This window comes from Lissotriton helveticus, chromosome 5_1, assembly GCF_964261635.1.
Source record: "Lissotriton helveticus chromosome 5_1, aLisHel1.1, whole genome shotgun sequence".
Classification (NCBI taxonomy): Eukaryota; Metazoa; Chordata; class Amphibia; order Caudata; family Salamandridae; genus Lissotriton; species Lissotriton helveticus.
This window is the reverse complement of record NC_136065.1, coordinates 1,992,401,330-1,992,421,703: the sequence shown is the minus strand read 5'-3', so window position 1 is coordinate 1,992,421,703 and position 20,374 is coordinate 1,992,401,330. Positions and strand designations below refer to the sequence as shown.

At 48.5% G+C, this 20,374-nt stretch overlaps 1 protein-coding gene across 3 annotated transcripts in view; it reads left to right on the top strand.

Moving 5' to 3' along the window:
* The window catches only part of LOC144753936 (E3 ubiquitin-protein ligase TRIM39-like), an 872,539-nt gene that overhangs the window by 379,261 nt on the left and 472,904 nt on the right, over positions 1-20,374 (top strand). For 2 of the 3 annotated variants that reach the window (XM_078641465.1, XM_078641463.1), the window contains one exon: positions 19,061-19,150. The exons of the other annotated variant lie outside the window; for it this stretch is intronic. In XM_078641465.1, the coding sequence (XP_078497591.1) occupies positions 19,061-19,150 (90 nt within the window). The remainder of the gene's footprint in view (positions 1-19,060; positions 19,151-20,374) is intronic. 3 annotated transcript variants of the gene reach the window in all.

Here is a 20,374-nt window from a genome sequence, read left to right as displayed (position 1 = left end):
AGGCATCAAGGGTAAATATCAAGAAAGCACAGAGCATATGTAAAGAATGTTAAGATTGCAAACATTTAATTAACAGTTGGTGAATGAGTAATTCAATTAATTAAAAAAATGTATAGAGCGCAAAAGCTGCTCCGACCGGAGCATCCCAGCACTAGTTGCAGGGGAAAGAAGCAGGTGACTAACCATCATTATTAGCAAAATGGAGAGGAATAAAAAGATTCACATTTCTCCGAAAAGATGAGTCTTTAAGAGAGCTTTGAACTTAGCCTCCGTGGAAATATTCCGAAGGTGTTCAAGAAGAGAATGCCAAAGTTTAGGAGCCAGAAAGGAAAAAGCTCTGCCTTAAGCTCTACATATATGTATGTTCGAGGCATATGAGCTGCAGATTACACACTGTGCATAGATCGCCACCTAGTGTTGGGCCCGGATGTTTGCAGTTTGTTTTTGTCCTGAAAAGTTCTTTGGAAGTCACGAGATAGGTGACTCCTCCTTTGGACCACATTGCGCATGGTCATCGGCTCCATCCTTAGATTGTTTTTTTCCGCCACCGGGCTCGGATGTGTTTCCTGCGCTCCAGTCTGGAATCAGTTTCCTTCGGCGCGCAATCCTCACCATTTCGACGGTATTGTTTCGATTGCGTCCCCCATTGGCGCGATCCTTCACCACTTCGAAGTCTTCGATTCCGGTCATCGACAAAGGCCTTCGGGACTAACTAGGCCTCACTCTCTGGCTCGTGGAAAGGACGCCATTCAAGAGGTGTCCTCCACGTGGATCGAGGTTTCCCCGCACCGATCTACATGAGGCGTGCAACCTCTGCCTCTCACAAGAGCACGAGGCCAGAGACTGTTCCGCTTGCTCCTCTTTCTGCTCCAAGAAGATGATTCTGACCGACGAGCTCGAAGAACAATGGCTCGCTCGTCCGCTCCCATCCCGGATGACATCTTCGAAGAGGGCGTCGACATGTCGGAACACCAGCCGGCTGAAGAAGGTGCCAGCTCCTCTGATGCCGAAGACTCAGACGTCGAAGACATCACTACAGCTCAACGGGTCGTAAGTAAGAACGCCGACCATGACCCTTCCTCGATACCCTCAAAAAAGGCTTTGGTCACACCCTCACCTTCGGGCCGGGGTGCACACCGAGAGACTGCTTCCCTTGCCCTGCCTTCGGGCCCGGCAAAGAAGCCTACTAAGCCTCCAGGCGGCTCTGGCTCGCGTCTGCCTATTCCCGGCATCGATCCTATACCGACACCAAAAAAGAAGCCATCTTCCTCATCCATGCCGGCTACTCCCACATCCAAGCACCCGGCGCGAAGACTGGCACCGGTTCTTCGACGTCCAAACCACACTCGGAACCGAGCAAAAAACTGCCTAAAGGTCCTGACCCACATCCTTCGGATTCAATCCAAAAATCCCTGTACCCAGGACTCAAGTTAGCAATTATCTAACGGGCATGAGAACCATCTCCACTGGAATTTTCAATCGTAAAATTCTGGATATACCTCTTCTTGTTCCTATGTTTAGGTATTCATTGTCTCTAATGCCTCACTGTCCCAAACAAACACATAGTTTGTAAATACTAATAATTAAGGGGGGTTCACTGTATTTTCAACTCGGCGCTACCTAAAAATGTCAGCCCTAAATAGGACCATACATACACCCACACATACAAAACTGATACAGAAAAAATGTGTGGGTTTACCCTGACACATGGCGCAAGGAGGGCGATCACCATGATTCGATTGGGCATCCTACCTGTATTAGCATACACCTCAAGATGGCTTCCGGGAGGATCTCCTGTACATTGTGCGCAGGGGGTGATCAGACTTTAGAGCATGTACTATTCGTATGTCCAAATCATAAAGTAACCCTAGCTCGTACAAGATACCTTGACCCTATACTTCGCTCCTGTAGAATCACAATGGGGAGAGAACTCTTAGCTCTGTGTAATCAACCTCCGAATGAATTTGTTTGTTACAATCTGTATACATTTTTAAAATCTTTTTTATCTTTATATTGACAAAATGGAATTTTTTTTTAAACATGTAAAATGTAAAAAAATGTGTGGTCCTCTGTCGAGTACCAATACAAATAAACCTTTTGACTATTTTGACTACAAAGCTGCCCCTACTGATCCAGTTTACATTAGAGGCCCAGCACCACTAGATTCCTTAGTAGCATCTAATGCACATAACGTGCTAATTCACAAACATCAGGTGAAGCACCACCACCAGATAAGGAATCGAAACTCCTGGACGCCTCCCGTAAGCCTACTGCCTCACAAGCAGCTAACATGTGGGGCATCGCCAATACCCGAGCACTATTGGCTAGATACGACAGAGCACACTAAAATGAGCTCGAATCCATCATGCAACATCTTCCAGACAAATACGAAAATAGGGCCAATGAACTCATACAGAACGGTAAAAACATCACCAACACTTCTATTCGTTGTGCCCTAGATGCCGCAGATGCTGCCTCAAGGGCAATTAACACCAGTTTCCTTCTCCGTAGACATGCCTGGCTGCGTATTTCAGGTTTCAAACCTGAAGTGGAAAATTCAATCCTAAATCAGCCAATTGATGAGCAACACCTATTTGGCCCTAATGTAGATGTTTCTTTGGAGAAAATGAAAGATACAGATACAGCTAAATCTATGGGAGCTCTGCAATCGCAGGCTCCTAGACGTTCTTTTCGTCGCTCATCATATAGAGGTAACACAAGAGGCTACTCCTTCGACAGCCCTTCCACGTCCTTTAAAGCCCCTAGCCAATCTACATTCACTAAGGGCTACCAAAGAGGGGGTTATAGGGGTAACCATAACAAAGGCAGAGGCAAAACCAACGACTCCGGCTCTGCCTCCACCCCTGCCCAATGACTTTCCTCCACCCCCACCATTCCACTCCTGTGGGGGGGGAGACTACAACAATTCCATCCTGTCTGGATCAATATCACATCAGACAGGTGGGTGCGACAAATTATGCAATCAGGTTACTGTCTAGAACTAACATCCACCCCCCCAAACATACCACCCAAACAGTGTCCAATGTCACAAGAGCACCTATCAATGCTAAAACAGGAAGTAATATCCCTGCTAGGAAAAAGTGCAATAGAACCAGTTCCTCTGCACCAACAAAACCAGGGAGTCTACTCCCTATAGTTTCTTATCCCAAAGAAGGACGGCTCTTCGAAGCAAACATCCAATGTACAATTTCACATGTATGCCGACGACACCCAACTCTACCTCAAAATACAATCCCCTGAAGACATCAATTTACTCAACTCAACGCTTAAGAAGACCCAAACATGGCTGGCTGAGAATCACCTCAAACTTAACGCTCTAAAAACGGAATTCCTCCTTATTTCACCTCCCGCTAAAATCTCTATCACTCAAACTTGGCTTAAACATCTAACTGCACTCAACGTCCAACCTACCATCGTGGATTCAGCGAAATCTTTAGGCGTAACTCTTGACGCCAATCTCAATATGCAACATCATATCAGCAAGGCAATTAAGGGAGCTAATTTCCAACTCAATACTCTGAGGAAGCTTAAACCCTTCCTCCCAGCCAAGGACTTCCAAACCGCAGTACAAGCGCTAGTCATTCCACGGATAGACTATGGAAGCGTCGCCCTCTGTGGTCTCCCCCTCTCAGCTACCGCACCACTAAGATCCTCTATGAACGTAGCTGCGAGACTTATCACCGGATCAAAAAAACGCTCGCACATTACCCCTGACTTAAAATCCCTGAACTGGCTGCCTTTCGAAGCTAGAATCCATCTGAAAATCGCCTGCATGACTCACATGGCTGTACACCACAACTCACCCAGCTACCTCACCCAGAAGCTGACAATTTCAGGTGGCTCAAGAGCCTCTAGAAGCACAAAAAATCTTCTTCTGAAACCTCAAAGATTCCGGAAGGAAAAAAACGTATAAACGCTCCTTCTCAGGATTGGCACCCAGGATCTGGAATGCCCTCCCTCCAGAAACCAGACTTATCTCATCTACTGCATTCTTCAAAAAAGAAGTAAAAGCGATCCTCATGGCTAAATTCACCTGAACATTTGCCTTGGATCTACAGAGACTCTTCAGTTATCCTCTTACGATATGTCTTGTCTGATCTAATATGTTCCTTAGTTCGCTATTTTATTTGCTCTCCATTGATAACCTACAGACATTCCGCGCACAATAACCCTGTTAATCACTCGCTCGTTTTTCTTATTCCATGTATTTGTTAAGCGCTCTGATATCTGCAAGGATCTTGTTCGCGCTATATAAAACTTTCAAAATAAAAAATAAATAATTTCTAGACGTCGGACCTCTAAACATATACATACTGTCGGACCATTTTCACATGGTCACGCTTCAGCAAGTCCTTCCTCTTTTGTTAAAAGATGACTTCGTGGCTACTCTAGATCTCAAAGACGCATAATTCGACATTCCCATTCACAAAGCTCACAGGAAGTATCTCTGATTTGTGATAAACGGACAGCACTATTAATTCAAAATACTCCCATTCGGAGTCACAACAGCACCAAGAATATTCACCAAGTGCCTAGCAGTAGTGGCAGCACACTTACGAAGACAGCACATCCACGTCTTCCCATAGCTCGATGACTGGCTCATAAAAGCCAGCTCACACAATCAGTGTGTGAAAAACACGCATGCCACTATCCAACTGCTTCACAACTTGGGGTTCACAATAAACCACACCAAGTCCCATCTGCAACCATCCAAGATACAACAGTACCTTGGTGCCACAATAAATAACTCCAAAGCGCTAGCTTATCCCATTCCAGTAAGGATAGCCAGCATGCAAGCTCTTATCACAAAGTTTCAGCCACAACACTCCCTTCCAGCACGAGTGTTCATGCAGCTCATAGGGATGATGGCCTCTTGCATTTTTATAGTGCCCCATGCAAGATTACAAATGCGTCCTCTCCAAGAGTGCTTATCACGTCAAAGGAACCAGGCTCAAGGCCAATTAACAGACCTAGTGCTGGTAGACGGTCGAACTCCTCGCTCTCTGCTGTGGTGGAACACCAAAAACCTTTCCAAAGGGTGACCATTCCTAGAGCCAGTTCCTCAGATAGTCTTGACAGCGGACGTATGGCTCTCCAGCTGGGGAGCCCACCTACTGCATCACATCATGCAAGGCAGGTGGACGCCGCAACAAAAGATACTCCATATCAATCACCTGGAGTTACTAGCCATATTCCTAGCACTGAAAGCTTTTCACAAGCAAATATCAAACAAAGCTGTGCAAGTTTGCACGGACAACATGACAGCCATGTACTACATACAGAAGCAGGGCGGAACACACTCCCTGCAACTCTTAACTAGCTCAGAGCATTTGGCGGTGGGCTATACCTCAAAACCTATTCCTATTAGCCCAGCATGTTCCAGGAGTGCAAAATACCATAGCAGATCTGTTAAGTCGTCAAACACAACAGATCCACAAGTGGAAACTTCATCCCAGTGTTCAACCATTTTTTCAGATGTGGGGACAACCTCAGATAGATCTCTTTGCCACCCACGAAAACGCCAAATGCCCAAGCTTCGCTGCCATATATCCACACCCACTGCCCAAAGGCAATGAGATCTGGATGAACTGGGCAGGCAGATTTGCGGATGCTTTTCCACCTCTGTCACTCATGCCACTAGTAGTACACAAACTACAGCAGCATTCTCTAACCCTCATCCTAGTTGCTCCAACGTGGGCCAGACAGCCGTGGTACACCGCACTGCTACAACTGTCGCTGCTCCGGGTAACAACGCGGCTTTTAAATCAGATAGTTGGTAAACTGACTCCTTCTATTCTGTCTGGATTACTACGAGTCTGAACACCCTCAACTTATTAGTGCTCAATCAATAGCAGGGCTGTGCCATACGTATCCCCAGTATTTGAAGACTTTTTTTATGCTAATTTGACCCACCGCGGGAAACGCTGACTCCTCTTTTCAGCATAAGGAGTTTTAACATCACGGACCAGTCGCACCTCCGATAAAGAAGTCCTGTGTCTAGACCCCAACCTGACTTATTCTGACTAATCTTCTCTACATTATCCGAAGATATGATGCATGTAACAAGATGGTAGTGTCCTGAGGAAGACACTTTCAACGCGTCGAAACGCGTAGACGGAAACCATCTCCCTACTGTGTTAGTTAATTATATAAACAAATAACATGTATCTATTACATACTCACTGAAAAAACTTTTTACTGTTTTTTAATCCGTATGTTAATGAATTACTTCGTGACACTTTTATACAATTTATAAAATTGAAATTTCTGTGCTAATTTAGTGCCTTATTACTTATTATTTATTATTAATTTGTTACCTGAACTATGCCAGTCTCTATGTGTTTCCTGGGTGCTTTATTTTTCACAAAAAACAACTGTCGGTAGTACCACACCAAAAACTATACCTATCTCCACACCTTTTAACTCAGAACCGTGGAGAGATCAGGCACCCGGACACAGCTCAGCTCAACCTTGCGATCTGGCTCCTGAAGTCCTAGAGTTTGGCTATCTTAACCTTCCTCCAGACTGCATGAACGTCATAAAAGAAGCTAGACGCCAACCACTAGAGCATGCTATTCAGCTAAATGGAAACTTTGGGTAACATATTGTCACAACAACAATAATAATCCCCTAGACATGTGAATTCAACACTTCCTAGGGTACTTATTACACCTCCAAATATGTAACTTAGCCTACACGTCTATCAGACTGCATCTTGCTGCCATAGCAGCATATCTTCAAAACAGGCAGCATCTATCTCTGTTAAGAGTGCCTGCCATTAAAGCTTTCATGGAAGGCTTAAAGAGAATAATTCCTCCCGGGGAACCACCCTCACCAGTGTGTAATTTAAACATTGTTCTTATGCGACTAATGGGACCTCCCTTCGAACCATTACATAAATGTAAACTACAGTTCTTAACATGGAAGGTTGCGTTCCTAGTGGCTATTACTTCGTTACGAAGAGTTAGTGAATTACAAGCTCTAACCATTCAAGAACCCTTTTTGCAAATGCATCACAATAAGGTTGTTCTCCGTACCAATCCAAAATTCCTTCCTAAAGTCATATCTCCCTTCCACCTCAATCAATCTGTGGAACTGCCAGTTTTCTTCTCGCAGCCACAAACCGTAGCAGAAAGAGCTCTTCATACCCTAGATGTCAAAAGAGCATTGCTATACTACATTGAAAGAACACAACCTTTTCGGAAGACCAAACAACTCTTTGTGTCTTTTGCACCACCACACAAAGGCAACCCCATTTCAAAATCTGGGTTAGCTAGATGGATTTTCAAAAGCATACAAATTTGCTACCACAAAGCTAAACGTACGTTATCTGTTCCTCCTAAAGCCCACTCTACAAGGAAGATAGGGGCTTCAATGGCATTTTTAGGGAACATTCCCCTAGAGGACATCTGCAGAGCAGCTACATGGTTTACACCGCACACATTCACAAAACACTATTGTGTAGATGTGCAAACCAAACAACAAGCTAATGTAGGCCAAGCTGTTCTCAAGACACTATTTCAAACTACTGCAACAGATAGGGGTGGTTGCCGCGAAGTGTGGGTACTGCTATATAATCTATGCACAGTGTGTAATCTGCAGCTCATATGCCTCGAACGGAAAATGCTACTTACCAGTATGCATCTGTTCTTGGCATGTAGAGATGCAGAGTTACACACGCCCACCCGCCTCACCGGCTACGCTTGTATGTTACAGTATTATCTTAATTAGATTCAGCTTACATGGACATCCTACTTTTTCTTACAAAGCCTAATGGCGAAAAACAATCTAAGGATGGAGTCGATGCCCATGCTCAATGTGGTCCAAAGGAGGAGTCACCTATCTCGTGACTTCCAAAGAACTTTTCAGGACAAAAACAAACTGCAAAAATCCGGGCCCAACACCAGGTGGCGATCTATGCACAGTGTGTAACTCTGCAGCTCTACATGCCAAGAACAGATGCATACTGGTAAGTAGTATTTTCCTTTTGGGCTGCTCAAATGATTTTGTTGGGTTGAACGCACATTTCTGAGGAGGTGGTATTTTTTTAATCGTGTTTTGAATGTAGATCGGACCGTCTGTTGCAGCGCTGTGAAGGTGAATAAGAGTGCTTTGAATTTTATTCTTTGGCTGATCGGAAACCAATGCAGGCTTTTCAATCCCTTTTGGGTTGACTTTGTTGCAGAATGTTCAACACAAGGCGAGCCGCAGTGTTCTGAACCCGCTGTACTGTGTTTATCAGCTCTTGAGGGGCCCCAACTAACAGGACATTCGCATAATCTAGCCTAGATATGATTTAAGGCATGAGTGATGCACTTTTTACTTTCAAGTCTGTTTTATTTCCAAATATCAGGGTTCGTAACAAGTGCATTAGAACACAGCGATAAGCCTACAACCCTAAGAAGGGCCGGCCGCGTAGAGTATAGTACAGCAGTAAGGCCAAAGGCCCCGCACAAAAAGACAAGATGGACACAGCGTTTTGCCTACAACCCCACTGGGGCCGGCCGCGTAGGATGCTGTAAGCAGTGATATTTGTCGGATTTGTAAGTAGCCCATTTGACATTCTTTCACAAAAAGACAATCTAGTAACTAGCCCAACAATGAAAGGCAGCCCAACGGGGCTCCTATTTCATATATGAAACCAAGAATCTGATCGGGGAAAGAGAAAGGAAGAAATATATGTACCAGAGGGAGAGGTAGCAAAGAGAGTGGCAGAGGCAGAAGAGGCGTGCGTCAGGGAGGGGGGCGCGGGAGAAGGGTCTCAGCGTGTTGCTTGCGGTTCCACAGGTGTCGAAGGCAGCAATCTAGCGGGATTGGGCGGGGTCACAGCATCATCAAAGAGGCGCAGGGTCCTAAGCCTGGTGGGCATGTGGCGCGCGTGTTCCATATTGCAGAGGTAGCCAACTAGGGGCTTCCAGACATCCCCTAAGCGGGTGTCGCGCGCTTGCAATCGCGCCGTGAGAAATTCCATTGTTATAACATGCCAGAGTCTTACGAACCAGGTTGCTATGGGGGGGGGGAGGGCTTCGGTCCTCTTCCAGTATAGGGCTATGAGCTGCCTAGCTGCTCCCAGCATCTGGAGTGTCGGGATCCAGTCGCTACGTGTAAAAGGCCGGCAGGTTTAATACGGAGTAAGATTTGTGGGCCGGCAGGAAGTGTGGGTTCCCGGCTATGGGGATGTGTGGGGATGGGAACGTGGCGAGGCCTTTGGACACGGCTACATTGTCCCATATGTCCAAAACTGTTTTAGTGGGTACTGCCATATATGCACTTCTGGGACTGGCCACGCAATGTAGCTGTGGTAGGTCCAAGATGGTTCTCCCCGTCACCGCCCTGTCCATGTGGAGCCATCTCTTCTCGCTTTCCGTCACTCCCCACTCTACCACAAAGCGAAGGTGTGAGGCCCAGTAGTAATGCACCAAGTTAGGGCAGGCCAGAACCCCCCTGTCTCGCGGCGACATGAGGAGCTTTTGCGAGAAGCGGGGCTTTTTCCCACCCCATATAAAAGCTGTAAGTTCCCGTTGTAGGCTTCGTATGCAAAGAAGTGGGATCGGAGTTTGTAGGCATTGGAATAAATACAACATTTTGGGGAGAATCGACATCTTAACAGCGTTCAGTTTACCCAGCTATGACAGCATCAGGGGCTTCCACCTCCGCAAATCCTCGAGGACTGCCATCCGACACTCCCGCCAATTCACCGATATCCACGTATCCAAGGTGGGTGTTAGCAGGAGGCCCAGATAGCGGACATGGCGCTCAGCCCATTGGTAGGGTGCCGCATCTTCAAGAGCGGGCAATTCCTCATTCGGGATGGTAAGATTAAGGGCCCAGGACTTGTCATGGTTCATCTTGAGGCCAGAGGCGCCCTCATAGAGGCATAGCACCCTATGCAGGGCCGGAAGGGATTCCCGTGGACGTGTCGGGGTGAGGAAAAAGTTGTCTGCGAAAAGCGCCACCTTGTTGTTCCGACCGCCGTGGGCGATGCCATGTATGTCTGGCGCTTGCCGGATCACTTCTGCAAGGGTCTCCACCGCGAGAGCAAACCGCAGGGGCGACAGTGGGCACCCCTGCCTTGTACCCCTACATATATAGAACGGCGCCGTCAGCGTGCCGTTAACCCGAATCCTCGCCTGTGATTGTACGTACGGGGCCATGATCCTCGTGACCATCTTAGGACCCAGTCCAAATTTTTGCAGAATCGCCCGTAGAAAGGTCCAGTCCACCCGGTTGAAGGCCTTCTCCGCATCCAGCGACAGAAGGCAGGCCGGAATCTTCCAATGATGCACCTTCCCCACAAGGTGTGCGAGCTTACGCACATTGTCCGCTCCCTGCCGGTCGCGGATGAAGCCGGCCTAGTCCGGATCTACAAGGCCCGGCATATGTGGATCGAGTCGCTTCGCGAGGAGTTTGGTGTATATTTTAAGGTCCGTTTTCAGTAGAGCTATAGGGGCGGTAGGACGCGCAGAGCGCGGGGTCCTTCCCAGGCTTCGGTATCAATGCAATCTCGCTTCGCGAGGAGTTTGGTGTATATTTTAAGGTCCGTTTTCAGTAGAGCTATAGGGGCGGTAGGACGCGCAGAGCGCGGGGTCCTTCCCAGGCTTCGGTATCAATGCAATCTCTGCCATACCTATATCAGGGGATGGCCCTACGCTATCCGTAAAGGAGTTAAAAATCCTCAGAAGGTGGGGTCGGAGTTGGGACTTGAACATGCGATAAAAGGACAAGGGCAGACCATCCGGTCCCGGTGTCTTCCCTAAAGGAAGGTCCTTCATTGCTGCTGTTATTTCCTCTTCGAGGATGGGACTCTCCAGATCCTTCGCACACGTTGGGGATAGCGGTGTCCCTTCATAACCCTTCAGGACGGCCTCAACCTCTTACTCCTGGTGGGGGGTTCCCTCTGGTATAAGGCAGCATAGTATTTTTGAAACGCTTCACGCTTGTCTCTCTCCGAAACGGCCCTATTCCCGCCTGGAAGCCGGACATTGGCTATATGGGCCTTGGCTGCCCGAACTCTCAGCCTCCCCGCCAGTAAGCGACCTACCCTGTCCCCCCCCCTCAAAGTACCTCTGCTTCAACGCCAGAAGAAAGTGCTCCGCCTTATTGGTGCATAGTAGTTTAAGTTGTCCTCGCAGAGTGGCGAGGCGCCTCCTGGTTTCCAACGAGGAGTGCATTTGATCGCGTTTTTCGGCCTGTTTCATCTCCTTTGTCAGGCTGTCTTCCAGCTTGCTAGCTTCGCGCCTCCTCGTAATCGAAAGCGAAGTAATATGACCCCGGCTCGTGGCCTTAAAGGCGTCCCATATCACAGGGAATGGCGTTTCCGGGATGTCCTTAATAATAAAATAATTGTCAATAGCTTCTCGGATGCTTTCCACATCAGCCGAGTCCCGAAGGACACTTGGTGGTAGGCGCCAGCGCGTCTCCCGAGCAGGACAAGCGTTCGGATCCCGCAGTAGCAGTTCAATATGGGCATGATCAGACAATGAGATGTCCGACATAGAGGCCCCTAGCACGTCCCGCAACAGGTCATGCGAGATAAACAGGAGGTCTATTCGAGAGCACAATCTGTGTGCGTGGGAGTAGAACGAGTAGTCCCTCAGCCCTGGATTTTGATAGCGCCATGCTTCTACTAGTCCCATGTCCGCTATCTGAGTGCGCAGGGCAGCAGACATAGTCCCGGTGCCACTAAACGAGGTTTCGGTGCGATCTAGGTCCGGGTCCCAAACTAGGTTGAAATCCCCTCCTAATATCAGGGTCGTGTCCTCACACGCGATCTGGTCCCATAAAAGTGTTTGGAGGTATCTATCTTGTATCTGGTTGGGCGCGTATATATTGCAGAGCGTAAACTGTTGCCGTCCAACTTAACCGTGACCTTAAGGAAGCGCCCATCGCCACCCCTGACAGGGCCAGATTCCCCCTGCCTGAAGCCACTCCTGCACAGTATTGCCACCCCGCTCTTTTAGAGTCAGCTGTAGCCCAACACTGGAGAGGATATTTAGGGTGTGCCATGCGCTTCATGTCCGGGCGCAGCAAGTGGGTTTCCTGTAGGAATATTAAGTCAGGGTCTTGCTGGAGGAGGTAGCGCCATGTTTGTTTCCGTTTGTTGGCGGAATTTAAGCCCTTAACATTGAGGGTCAGAATCTTCAGGGGCTTAGGTGTGCATGCAGTCATGTGTCATAGTATATAGGGCCTGCTCGTGTCCCCCACCCCCACCTCTGTAAGGTGGTATAGGCAAAAGAGACTCCCCTGCATCCACCCAGCCAGGGAGCTGTCCCCGCCTGGTCCTCTCCCCACCGCACACCGAAGAGGAAAATCAAAAGAGAGAAAGAGGTATAAAAAAATCAGGAGAAGAGTAAATATTCCAATAGCCGCCAACATATAGCAGAAGCCACCAAAGGCCAAAAGGGCCACATCACACTGTCCCAATCACAAGGCACCCTCTACCCAAGGGTTTAGATGCACTTCGAGATGTCACTCCCTAGGGGACAGCCTGGGGGGGTCTAAAGGCGATGTAAGAGGTATTGTCACCAGGGCCCCGGTACCCCCGCCTCCCAATACGAAGTCTGGGGCCCGTAAGTAGGGTGAAGATCCCAGGGAAGACTCATGAGGGGGGAAGTTGCCGCCCGCCGGAGCACAGGCACTCACGTACAGCATACTGCTGGTCGGATGTTCACGGGGTGGATGGATGCGGCGGCGAGCCCTCTGTCGCCTTCGAGGGATTTAATATGTGCATTATATCTTGCTTGGCCTGTGAGGTAGATGCTTCATCCACTGGAGGCGATCGGCGTCGTCGCTGTACTGTAGTCCAGGATGGTCTAGCCGGAATCCTTTCTTGACGCCGTTGTCGGGAGGGAATGTGTTGGCTATTCTGGCAGCCCAAGCAGTTGCGCCGCTTCCCTTTAAGATCGTAGTATTCGTCGCCGGCCCTCCCACTGGAAGATCAGGGCAAAGGGGTGCCCCCACTGATAGGCGATGCCGAGGGCCCGTAGCTTTTCTGTCACCGGTTTGAAGACATGCCATCTACGCAGGGTGTTGGGTGCTAAGTCCTGAAAGATCTGGATCCTGTGGCCCTCGTACTGCAGGTCAGGTTTGTCCCTCGCCGCTTTCAGTATCGCCTCCTTCTCGGTGAAGAAGTGGACCCGCGTCCGTATATCTGGAATGAGACCCGGTTGTCCCGCAGGTCCGGAGACTCGATGGGCCCGGTCCAAGGTCAAGTGTGAGGCTTCCTCATCCCCCCAAACCTCGTGGAGGAGCTGTGCCACGTAGGCCGTAATGTCCTTCCCTTCCGCTCCAGCAGGGACCCCCCTAATGCGGAGGTTATTCCGGCGGCTTCGGTTTGAGGTCCTCCTGCTTTACCTGCAGCTGTGAATGTTCTGCTTCTCTAGCGCCGCCAGGCGTTGCCACAGTTGTTCCTGGTCCTCCGTACGGGCGTCCATCGTCTTCTCTAGCACGTCCACTCGGTCGCCAAGGTCGGTCACCTCTCTCCGCAGCTCCTTCACACATGTGGGGACCTCCGACCGCAGAGAACCTATTTCCAACTTGAGTTCCGACATAAAGGAGGTCATGAAAGCCTGGGTCACTGGCAGCGCATCTCCAGCAGCCTGTGATGACCCCTCGACGGTTGCTGTCGTCCCGGCCTTACCCCACATTGCCACCACCGAGTTGTCCCTGGAGGCCTCTGCCGGTCCTGCCTTGCCCCCCCAGGAGCGTGTCATTGCCAGCGCCGTCGCAGTGGTCCGTCAGTGCACTTTGCCCCAGCCTACAGCCACGCACTTGCGGAGTACCCGATGCCACCCCCACGCTCCAAGAGGTCTAGCTAATAGGGAGCGGAGGAGTGGCCAGTGGGTTAAAAGCTCTAGGTAGCTCCGTCGGTGCCCAACCCCGCGGGTCCAGCAAAATCAGGGGGCCGCTATATAGGCATCGACTCCTCCCTGCCACACAGTAGGCGCCTCTCCAGTTTCTAAGCAAGCAATCGGCACAAGTGTAGTACAGGGGTCTTGCAGGGTAGTCCCGGGTTGCACCACCCGCCCAATGCCCATGAACTGTCCCTACCCCGGGTGCTGTCTGTAATCCACCCGGTCAAGAGGAGTTGTCTCTGTGTCCTAGGCGTTGTTATGTAGTCACTGCCTCACCCTCCCAAGCACCGCAGCTCACCACCAAGCCCCACCAAAGCAAGCTCAGCCGAGGTGTGTGGGTCACCCGGGGCAGGAGGAGTGTTCCAATCTGCGCTGGCCACCATCACAGGCAGCCTCAGTCAGGGTGCAAAAAGGGGGAGAGTCTCTCTCCGTCCCATCCACGCGAGTGTGTCTGGGCTCGGGTCTCAAGATGGTGGCGCCTGTCTGGTAGATCTCGAGTGTCCGCCACAACTCCCCAGGGGTTTCGTGCAGTCCAGGCGGGTGAGGCCCCAATATGGCGGTGCTCGCCTGTAGGACCCAGGGGCAGCTCACCACGCCGTATATCAGGCTCAATAGTTAATGCGGGAGTGGCAGGGATCAGGGTTACAGGGGCCAGCAGCAGGCAGTTACAACGTTCTTGGCTATGCCCTTCGCCTCCCTGCTGTGCCGCCTCTCCGGTGAATTCAACGACCACCATCTCTGCAGGATTGCCACGCAGTTCACTGCTCTCCCCAGATCCAGAAGGATCCCGCCAGTCCGTCGCGCCTTGCCCAGTTTGTTAGGGTAGCCCCAGAGTTCCTGCCGCTTGTCCCTCGTCGTCCCCCCCAGGCGCCACAGGGGGTCCCGCACCTCGCCGTGGGCCAGAGCACAGCACTCACCGTGGCTTAGCGCGTCGCCAGGGCCCCCACCGCTCCTACCTGCGGCGTCGGGCCTCTCGCCTCCCTCTGGGCTGCTGGAAGTAGGCTGCGGCGCTTCACTCCGCGATCAGGGGCTCCCGCAGGCCACGACACAGGCTCCTCTTCTTCCTCCGTGCACCGGTTTTGCCCCAGAGGGCCTCACCCCAGGGCCGAGCTTTGCCCTGGCTCGCGCTCTTAGGCCAGACGCCGCCTCACCGCTGAGAGGCCTCACCAGGCCACACTGCCGTCTCCCTGCTGCTCTTTCCGCCTCCCCCTGGTTGTGGCGGCAAGCGAGGCAAGGCTCCGTCCTGGGAGAGCTCACCACCCAAGCAGAGCCGACTGGGAGCGTCCCCCTCCGCCGGGTCCACAGGCAGGGCAGGTCTCGGGACAGTCCCGCGCATAGGCATACAAAATGGTTGGCGGCCTTGCGGTCTGCAACGCGGCCACTCCGCAATCGATCGGTCACTGCAGGCACCCCAACAGCTAGGGCACGCCTCGCACTCCTGGGGTCGCAGATCAGTGCCCCAATTTCGCTTTAAAGAGGCTTAAAAAGGCGGCGGGGGACCAAAGCCCAGCAGAAGCACGTCTCACCACATCGCCGCCTAAGCCACGCCCAGTGATGCACTTTTGTGTATTTTCTGGTAGGAATGAAATAAGAATTCTAAGTGATTTCAGTAAGGCACAATAGATTCCAACAATGGTCTTGACTTGCGGCTTAAATGAAAGTAGGTAGTGGGGACTGGGTGTTTTCCCAACTCTAATGACCAGATTCTGATCGTATCAAATGTGGGGAATTTGCCAAACACCAAGCTCTCAGATTTATGTGTATAGGCAGAGGCAGCTCTTCTTCATCCATTCCACAACTGCCAAAGGACATCCCTGGAAGTTGGCTCTAATAGAGTGATCCAGGTTATTAAAGGCAAACATCAGTTGAGTATAGTAAAACCCCATGCTAGCGCAACAGAGTCAAGGGGGGCTATGTAGATGTTAAATAGGGTAGGACTGAGGGCCAACCCGTGCAACATACCGCGGTAGCCTCCTTAAATTCTGAAGTATAGGGGGATAGATGAATTGCTTGCTTTCTACCTGAGAGGAAGGATTTTATACAGCTCCAAACGATGCCTGCTATGCCAGCTTCTTCCAGTCGCTGCAAAAGGTGTCATGGGAAACTATCAAAAGCTGACAATAAGTCAAGCAGAACTAATATAGTTTTTTTCCCAAAACCAAGCCGGGTTTCAATGAAGTCTGTCACTTCTAGTAGAGCTGATTCAGTGCTGAAAACAGCACAGATACCAGATTTAGAGGGGTGCAAACAGTTATTCTACACTATGAATTTGGTAATTTGGCAGTTAGCCAAAGATTCTAACATCTTCCCCAACATGGAAAGAAGGAAGATGGGTATATAGTTGCTTGGATTTAATGGGTCCAAATTCGTTTTGTTTGAACAAAGGTAGCACTAATGCCTTTTTCCAATTTGGGGGTGCAGATGGATAGCACTGGGTATCATGGGCCCTAACGCAAGCAAGGAAAATAGATTGGCTACATTGACTGGGCCAATTACACTCTTGCCTGAAACTCAATGTAACTGCTCCTGCTGCTCTAATGATAACCGCACCCCTGCTTACGGGTTTCCAAGTTCCTCATTCTACCGGTCTTTCACTGGAAATCTTCGGCCCACTCATCTCCATGCTCCCTTTGATGCCCTCACTCTCTTCCATCTCTGGCTAACGACATCCTTATTTCTGGCCCTTTTCTCGTCCTTTCACCTTTCCCTTTACTCTCCGATCCTTAACTCATTCCATTCTGTCATGTCATCTCCTCCTTTCTATCTTTCTCCTTTCCATTTCTGTTTTCGATTTCCCATACTCTATTTATCAATTATTCTTTACCTCATCTGTAGCCCTCTCCCACCTATCTTCCCCAAACAGTAAACAGAAAGCCTGACCCCAGGGAGCCTCTCAAAAACATACGTTCAGCTGGTGCAAAGCATGCTAGTGCCCCTCTCACCTTCGGGTCACAGTGCTACTGCACAGGCTGCACCACTGGTAGCCACACCAGCGAATGTTGTGGATTTTGAGGAAGTTCAATGAGTATGCATGAAGAAGAGGGGCATGTCAAGCAAAGAAGTAGCACATTTTCGCATCCTCTATGGGGAATTTAATTGCTGCCTAACTCAGCAAAATTGAGTCATGGTAAGGTGTGGCATTTTCGTAAGTTCTACAAATGGAAGGGTTAGGTGTGTCGAAAGCATGCTCCCACTACGCAGCAGATGCCCCTTGGCAGTGGTTGGAAGATGAAGACACTTGTAATGATAATTCCTGTGCTCTTATTCAAGAAGGTAGGGTTTGCAGTTGAGAGACAAGCTGTCTGCTATCACTTCACCACCGCTGTCGGCTCAGCCTGAACACAGGAGTAGGTACATGGAATCACACTACTATATCTGGTTTTGTAGTTCTGGTTCCAAAAAATGTACCATTAGATGGATAACTCCTGTTTGCAACCAGCAAGGATTGTCCTTATATTCAGTACATTGTATTCCCGTTTTGGTTTGTTATTCTTTTTCGGTACGATTTGTTCAATTTTTAGTTTTTATTAAAGGTTGAGAATATGTGGTGTTTGCTCCTGTTTACACTTGTGAAGTGTGACGTAGTTTAATTCTAGTTCTAGAGTTGCATTCAGGTTAATTTTCCAACCTGAAAGTTAGTCACTGATGTGGGAGTCTTTGAGGGCTACTGATTCTTATGATCGTCCTACTAAACTACAAATTTGCCTTACTAAAACTGCTTTCCACCGATTTATGAACCCAGCAATGTCCCCTTAAGTTCTTTGGGGTTTACAAGTTTATCCTTTTCTGCACATTCTGGAGATTCATAATACTTTTCACTAGGAATACAGTACTTTTTGTAAATTGGGGGGGAAAGAGTGGGGGAGTTTACTTCTCTTTCGTCTACAGAGCCTTTTTAGTAGTAAGGACAGAGTCACTGATCTTACTTTGAAATGTACAATTCTGAACGAAGGTACTATCTTCATATAATTTTTCAGGATTCTGCTTCTCCGAAAGAGGAACTATACTACTAGTTATAAGTCACTAGAGATTTGTTCCCCAATTTAATTGTCTTACTTAGCAAAGGGTATTCATTTCCAGAAGGAATTCAATAGTGCCCATATAGGGTGACCATAGGTACAGCTGCCATTTGGACTATTCCACATATATTTGTAACATGCTGGGTTGTCGGGGGAAGAACCACCTACTTCATATTTAAGCGGATAAGGTGCAAATTAGTTGTATATTTTTGTTATAAATTCAGGTTGTTGTGACATTTGCGGTTTTTGTGTTCATCGGTCAAGCCGAAAATTTGGCTTCTTTGGGATTTGAGTGTGACCAGGATTATTGTACAAAAAAGCTCCACTCCGTGGCTGACCAATGGTTCAGCACATCAATCCTTAGTACATAATTATAAGAGTCCTGTGCATATCACTTCCCGGAAACCTCCGCAGTTGGGCTCCACTGGAATCCAGACAAGAAGATTTTTAAGATAGTGGAAGGTGCATCAGGAAGGAAGTCACGCACTCTTAAGTAAGTTCTTCCCCGGAGAAGCCTGGCCTCGAACTCTTTCATCGGATGTCCCGCCTTCAGTAAGATGGCGGCGAGTAACTCTGCAAAGTGACGTACCACATGTGTTTTCCTGGGCTTTCTTCGCAGAACAAAATTTCAACCTCTCCTTTTAAAAACGAAAAGCCCTGATGAAGTTCCTTTGATATGAACGAAACAGGTTGTCTGATGTCTAATCGTTAGTTTTATAAAGAAGAATAAAGAAATACAAAGGACTTCCTTAAGAGTGCTTGACTTCTTTTCTGGTGCACCTTCCACTATCTTAAAAATCTTCTTGTCCAGGATTATTGTAGGTAAAGAGGTATCCCTTAAGTTTCCCTATGGAGAGCGGGAGAAGTTATGAAAGTTGTTCCCTTTATTTACGGGTGGTTCATATTAGGAGTTGTGACTCCCTCATAGTAGCGACAGTGAGGAAGAGTAGTATGAGGAGTGATGATTTGAGGAAAATAATCTGGGCATCATGTCTGAAATGCTGCCTGTATAACACTCTGGTAATTTCAATGACACCAGTTTCTTATTGGCGATTAAAATGCAGTTTACCTGCTAAACGATGTTCAAAATAACCTACAGAGCTAGCCTTACTTAAAAGGTACCTATAAATGCAATTCCATTCTCAAAAATATCTTCTGTCTTTGTAGACCCTGCATCACGCCTGAAAAAGTAGCACCGCATTCCCGGGTAAACTACTATGGATATCCTCTAGCAAGAAGATATTTAAACTATGGACAGTAAGTACTTGAATGTAAATCAGCATCCGATTCAGATCCAGACTGTGCCGGACTTGCACACTTAGTGGACATATTTGTATGAACAATACTAGTTATAAGCATTACATTTCTTACACAGCCCTCCCACCTCATCTGGTTTTACATCATCTGCTAGAGTGGGCTCCATTCCTCAGGCCACATGATTTTTTTCTGTTCCTTTTCTTTTTTCTTGTATCTAATTTGTTATGAGTGTTTTATTTTGACATATAACGTGTTTATTCATCATTGTACTTTGAGAGTCACATTGCCGTCTGTTAGATTAAGTCTGCTGTTTTTTTTTCTCTCTAAGTTTACACCTCATGCTATACAAAATGTTTATTGAGAACAGTATGTTAATTACTGGATTATACTGTCAGTGCTTTGCACCAATAAATTCAATGGGTTGAATTGTAGGATCGGACGGGGATCCAGTGCAAATAACGAAAACCTTTGTAGGCCAATATCAAAACTAGGGGTGGGCGGAACTCGCAGAGTTTTAGTCTGCAGAATTTCACGGAGTTACCTACAAACTATGTGAGATTCTGTGGAGTTTTGCAAGTGATGGAATTGCGGGTCGTCGCGCTGATTCAGAGCCGGGAGCTTTGCGCTGATTTTAAGAGCCGGGAGCTTTTTCTGCTTTGTAAAATCAGCACGAACAGCATCAAGCTGCACGCCAAAGGGCGCTGCTTCTTTCTGCCGCTCGAGTAGATTTTCTACTCGAGCTTTCGTTTCTGATGAATATAACGTTGGTTAGCTGTGTGCGTTAAAAACTCCGCCACGCAGTGGTTGGCACAGTTTTTGTCAAACTCCGCACTCGAAGCAGAGTGTGGAGTAGGCAAACTCTGTGAACTCCGCAGACGGAGCGAAGTTTACCGCTCACCCCTAGTCAAAACCATAGAACATTTTTTAAATTAGGAATCCGTATATGAGGAAAAATTTAATTTGAAAGAGAAGATTAGTTATGGATTCCTCACCTTAGAATTTCCCGCAGGCGTCAGATTGGATCCAGAGAATTGTTACATCAGCAGCACCCCTGCGTGTCGATAGGTGGCGCCTGTTGACTCTGTGTTCGTCGTTGGTATCATGGTGGGCGGGATGAGATCGCGGTATCTACTTAGATGCCTCGTTTGCGCGCTAAAGTCAGCCAGTCTGCACTAGCCTGCGCAGATCCAGAGAGAGCGGTACCTCGAGTCACTTTTTGACTCT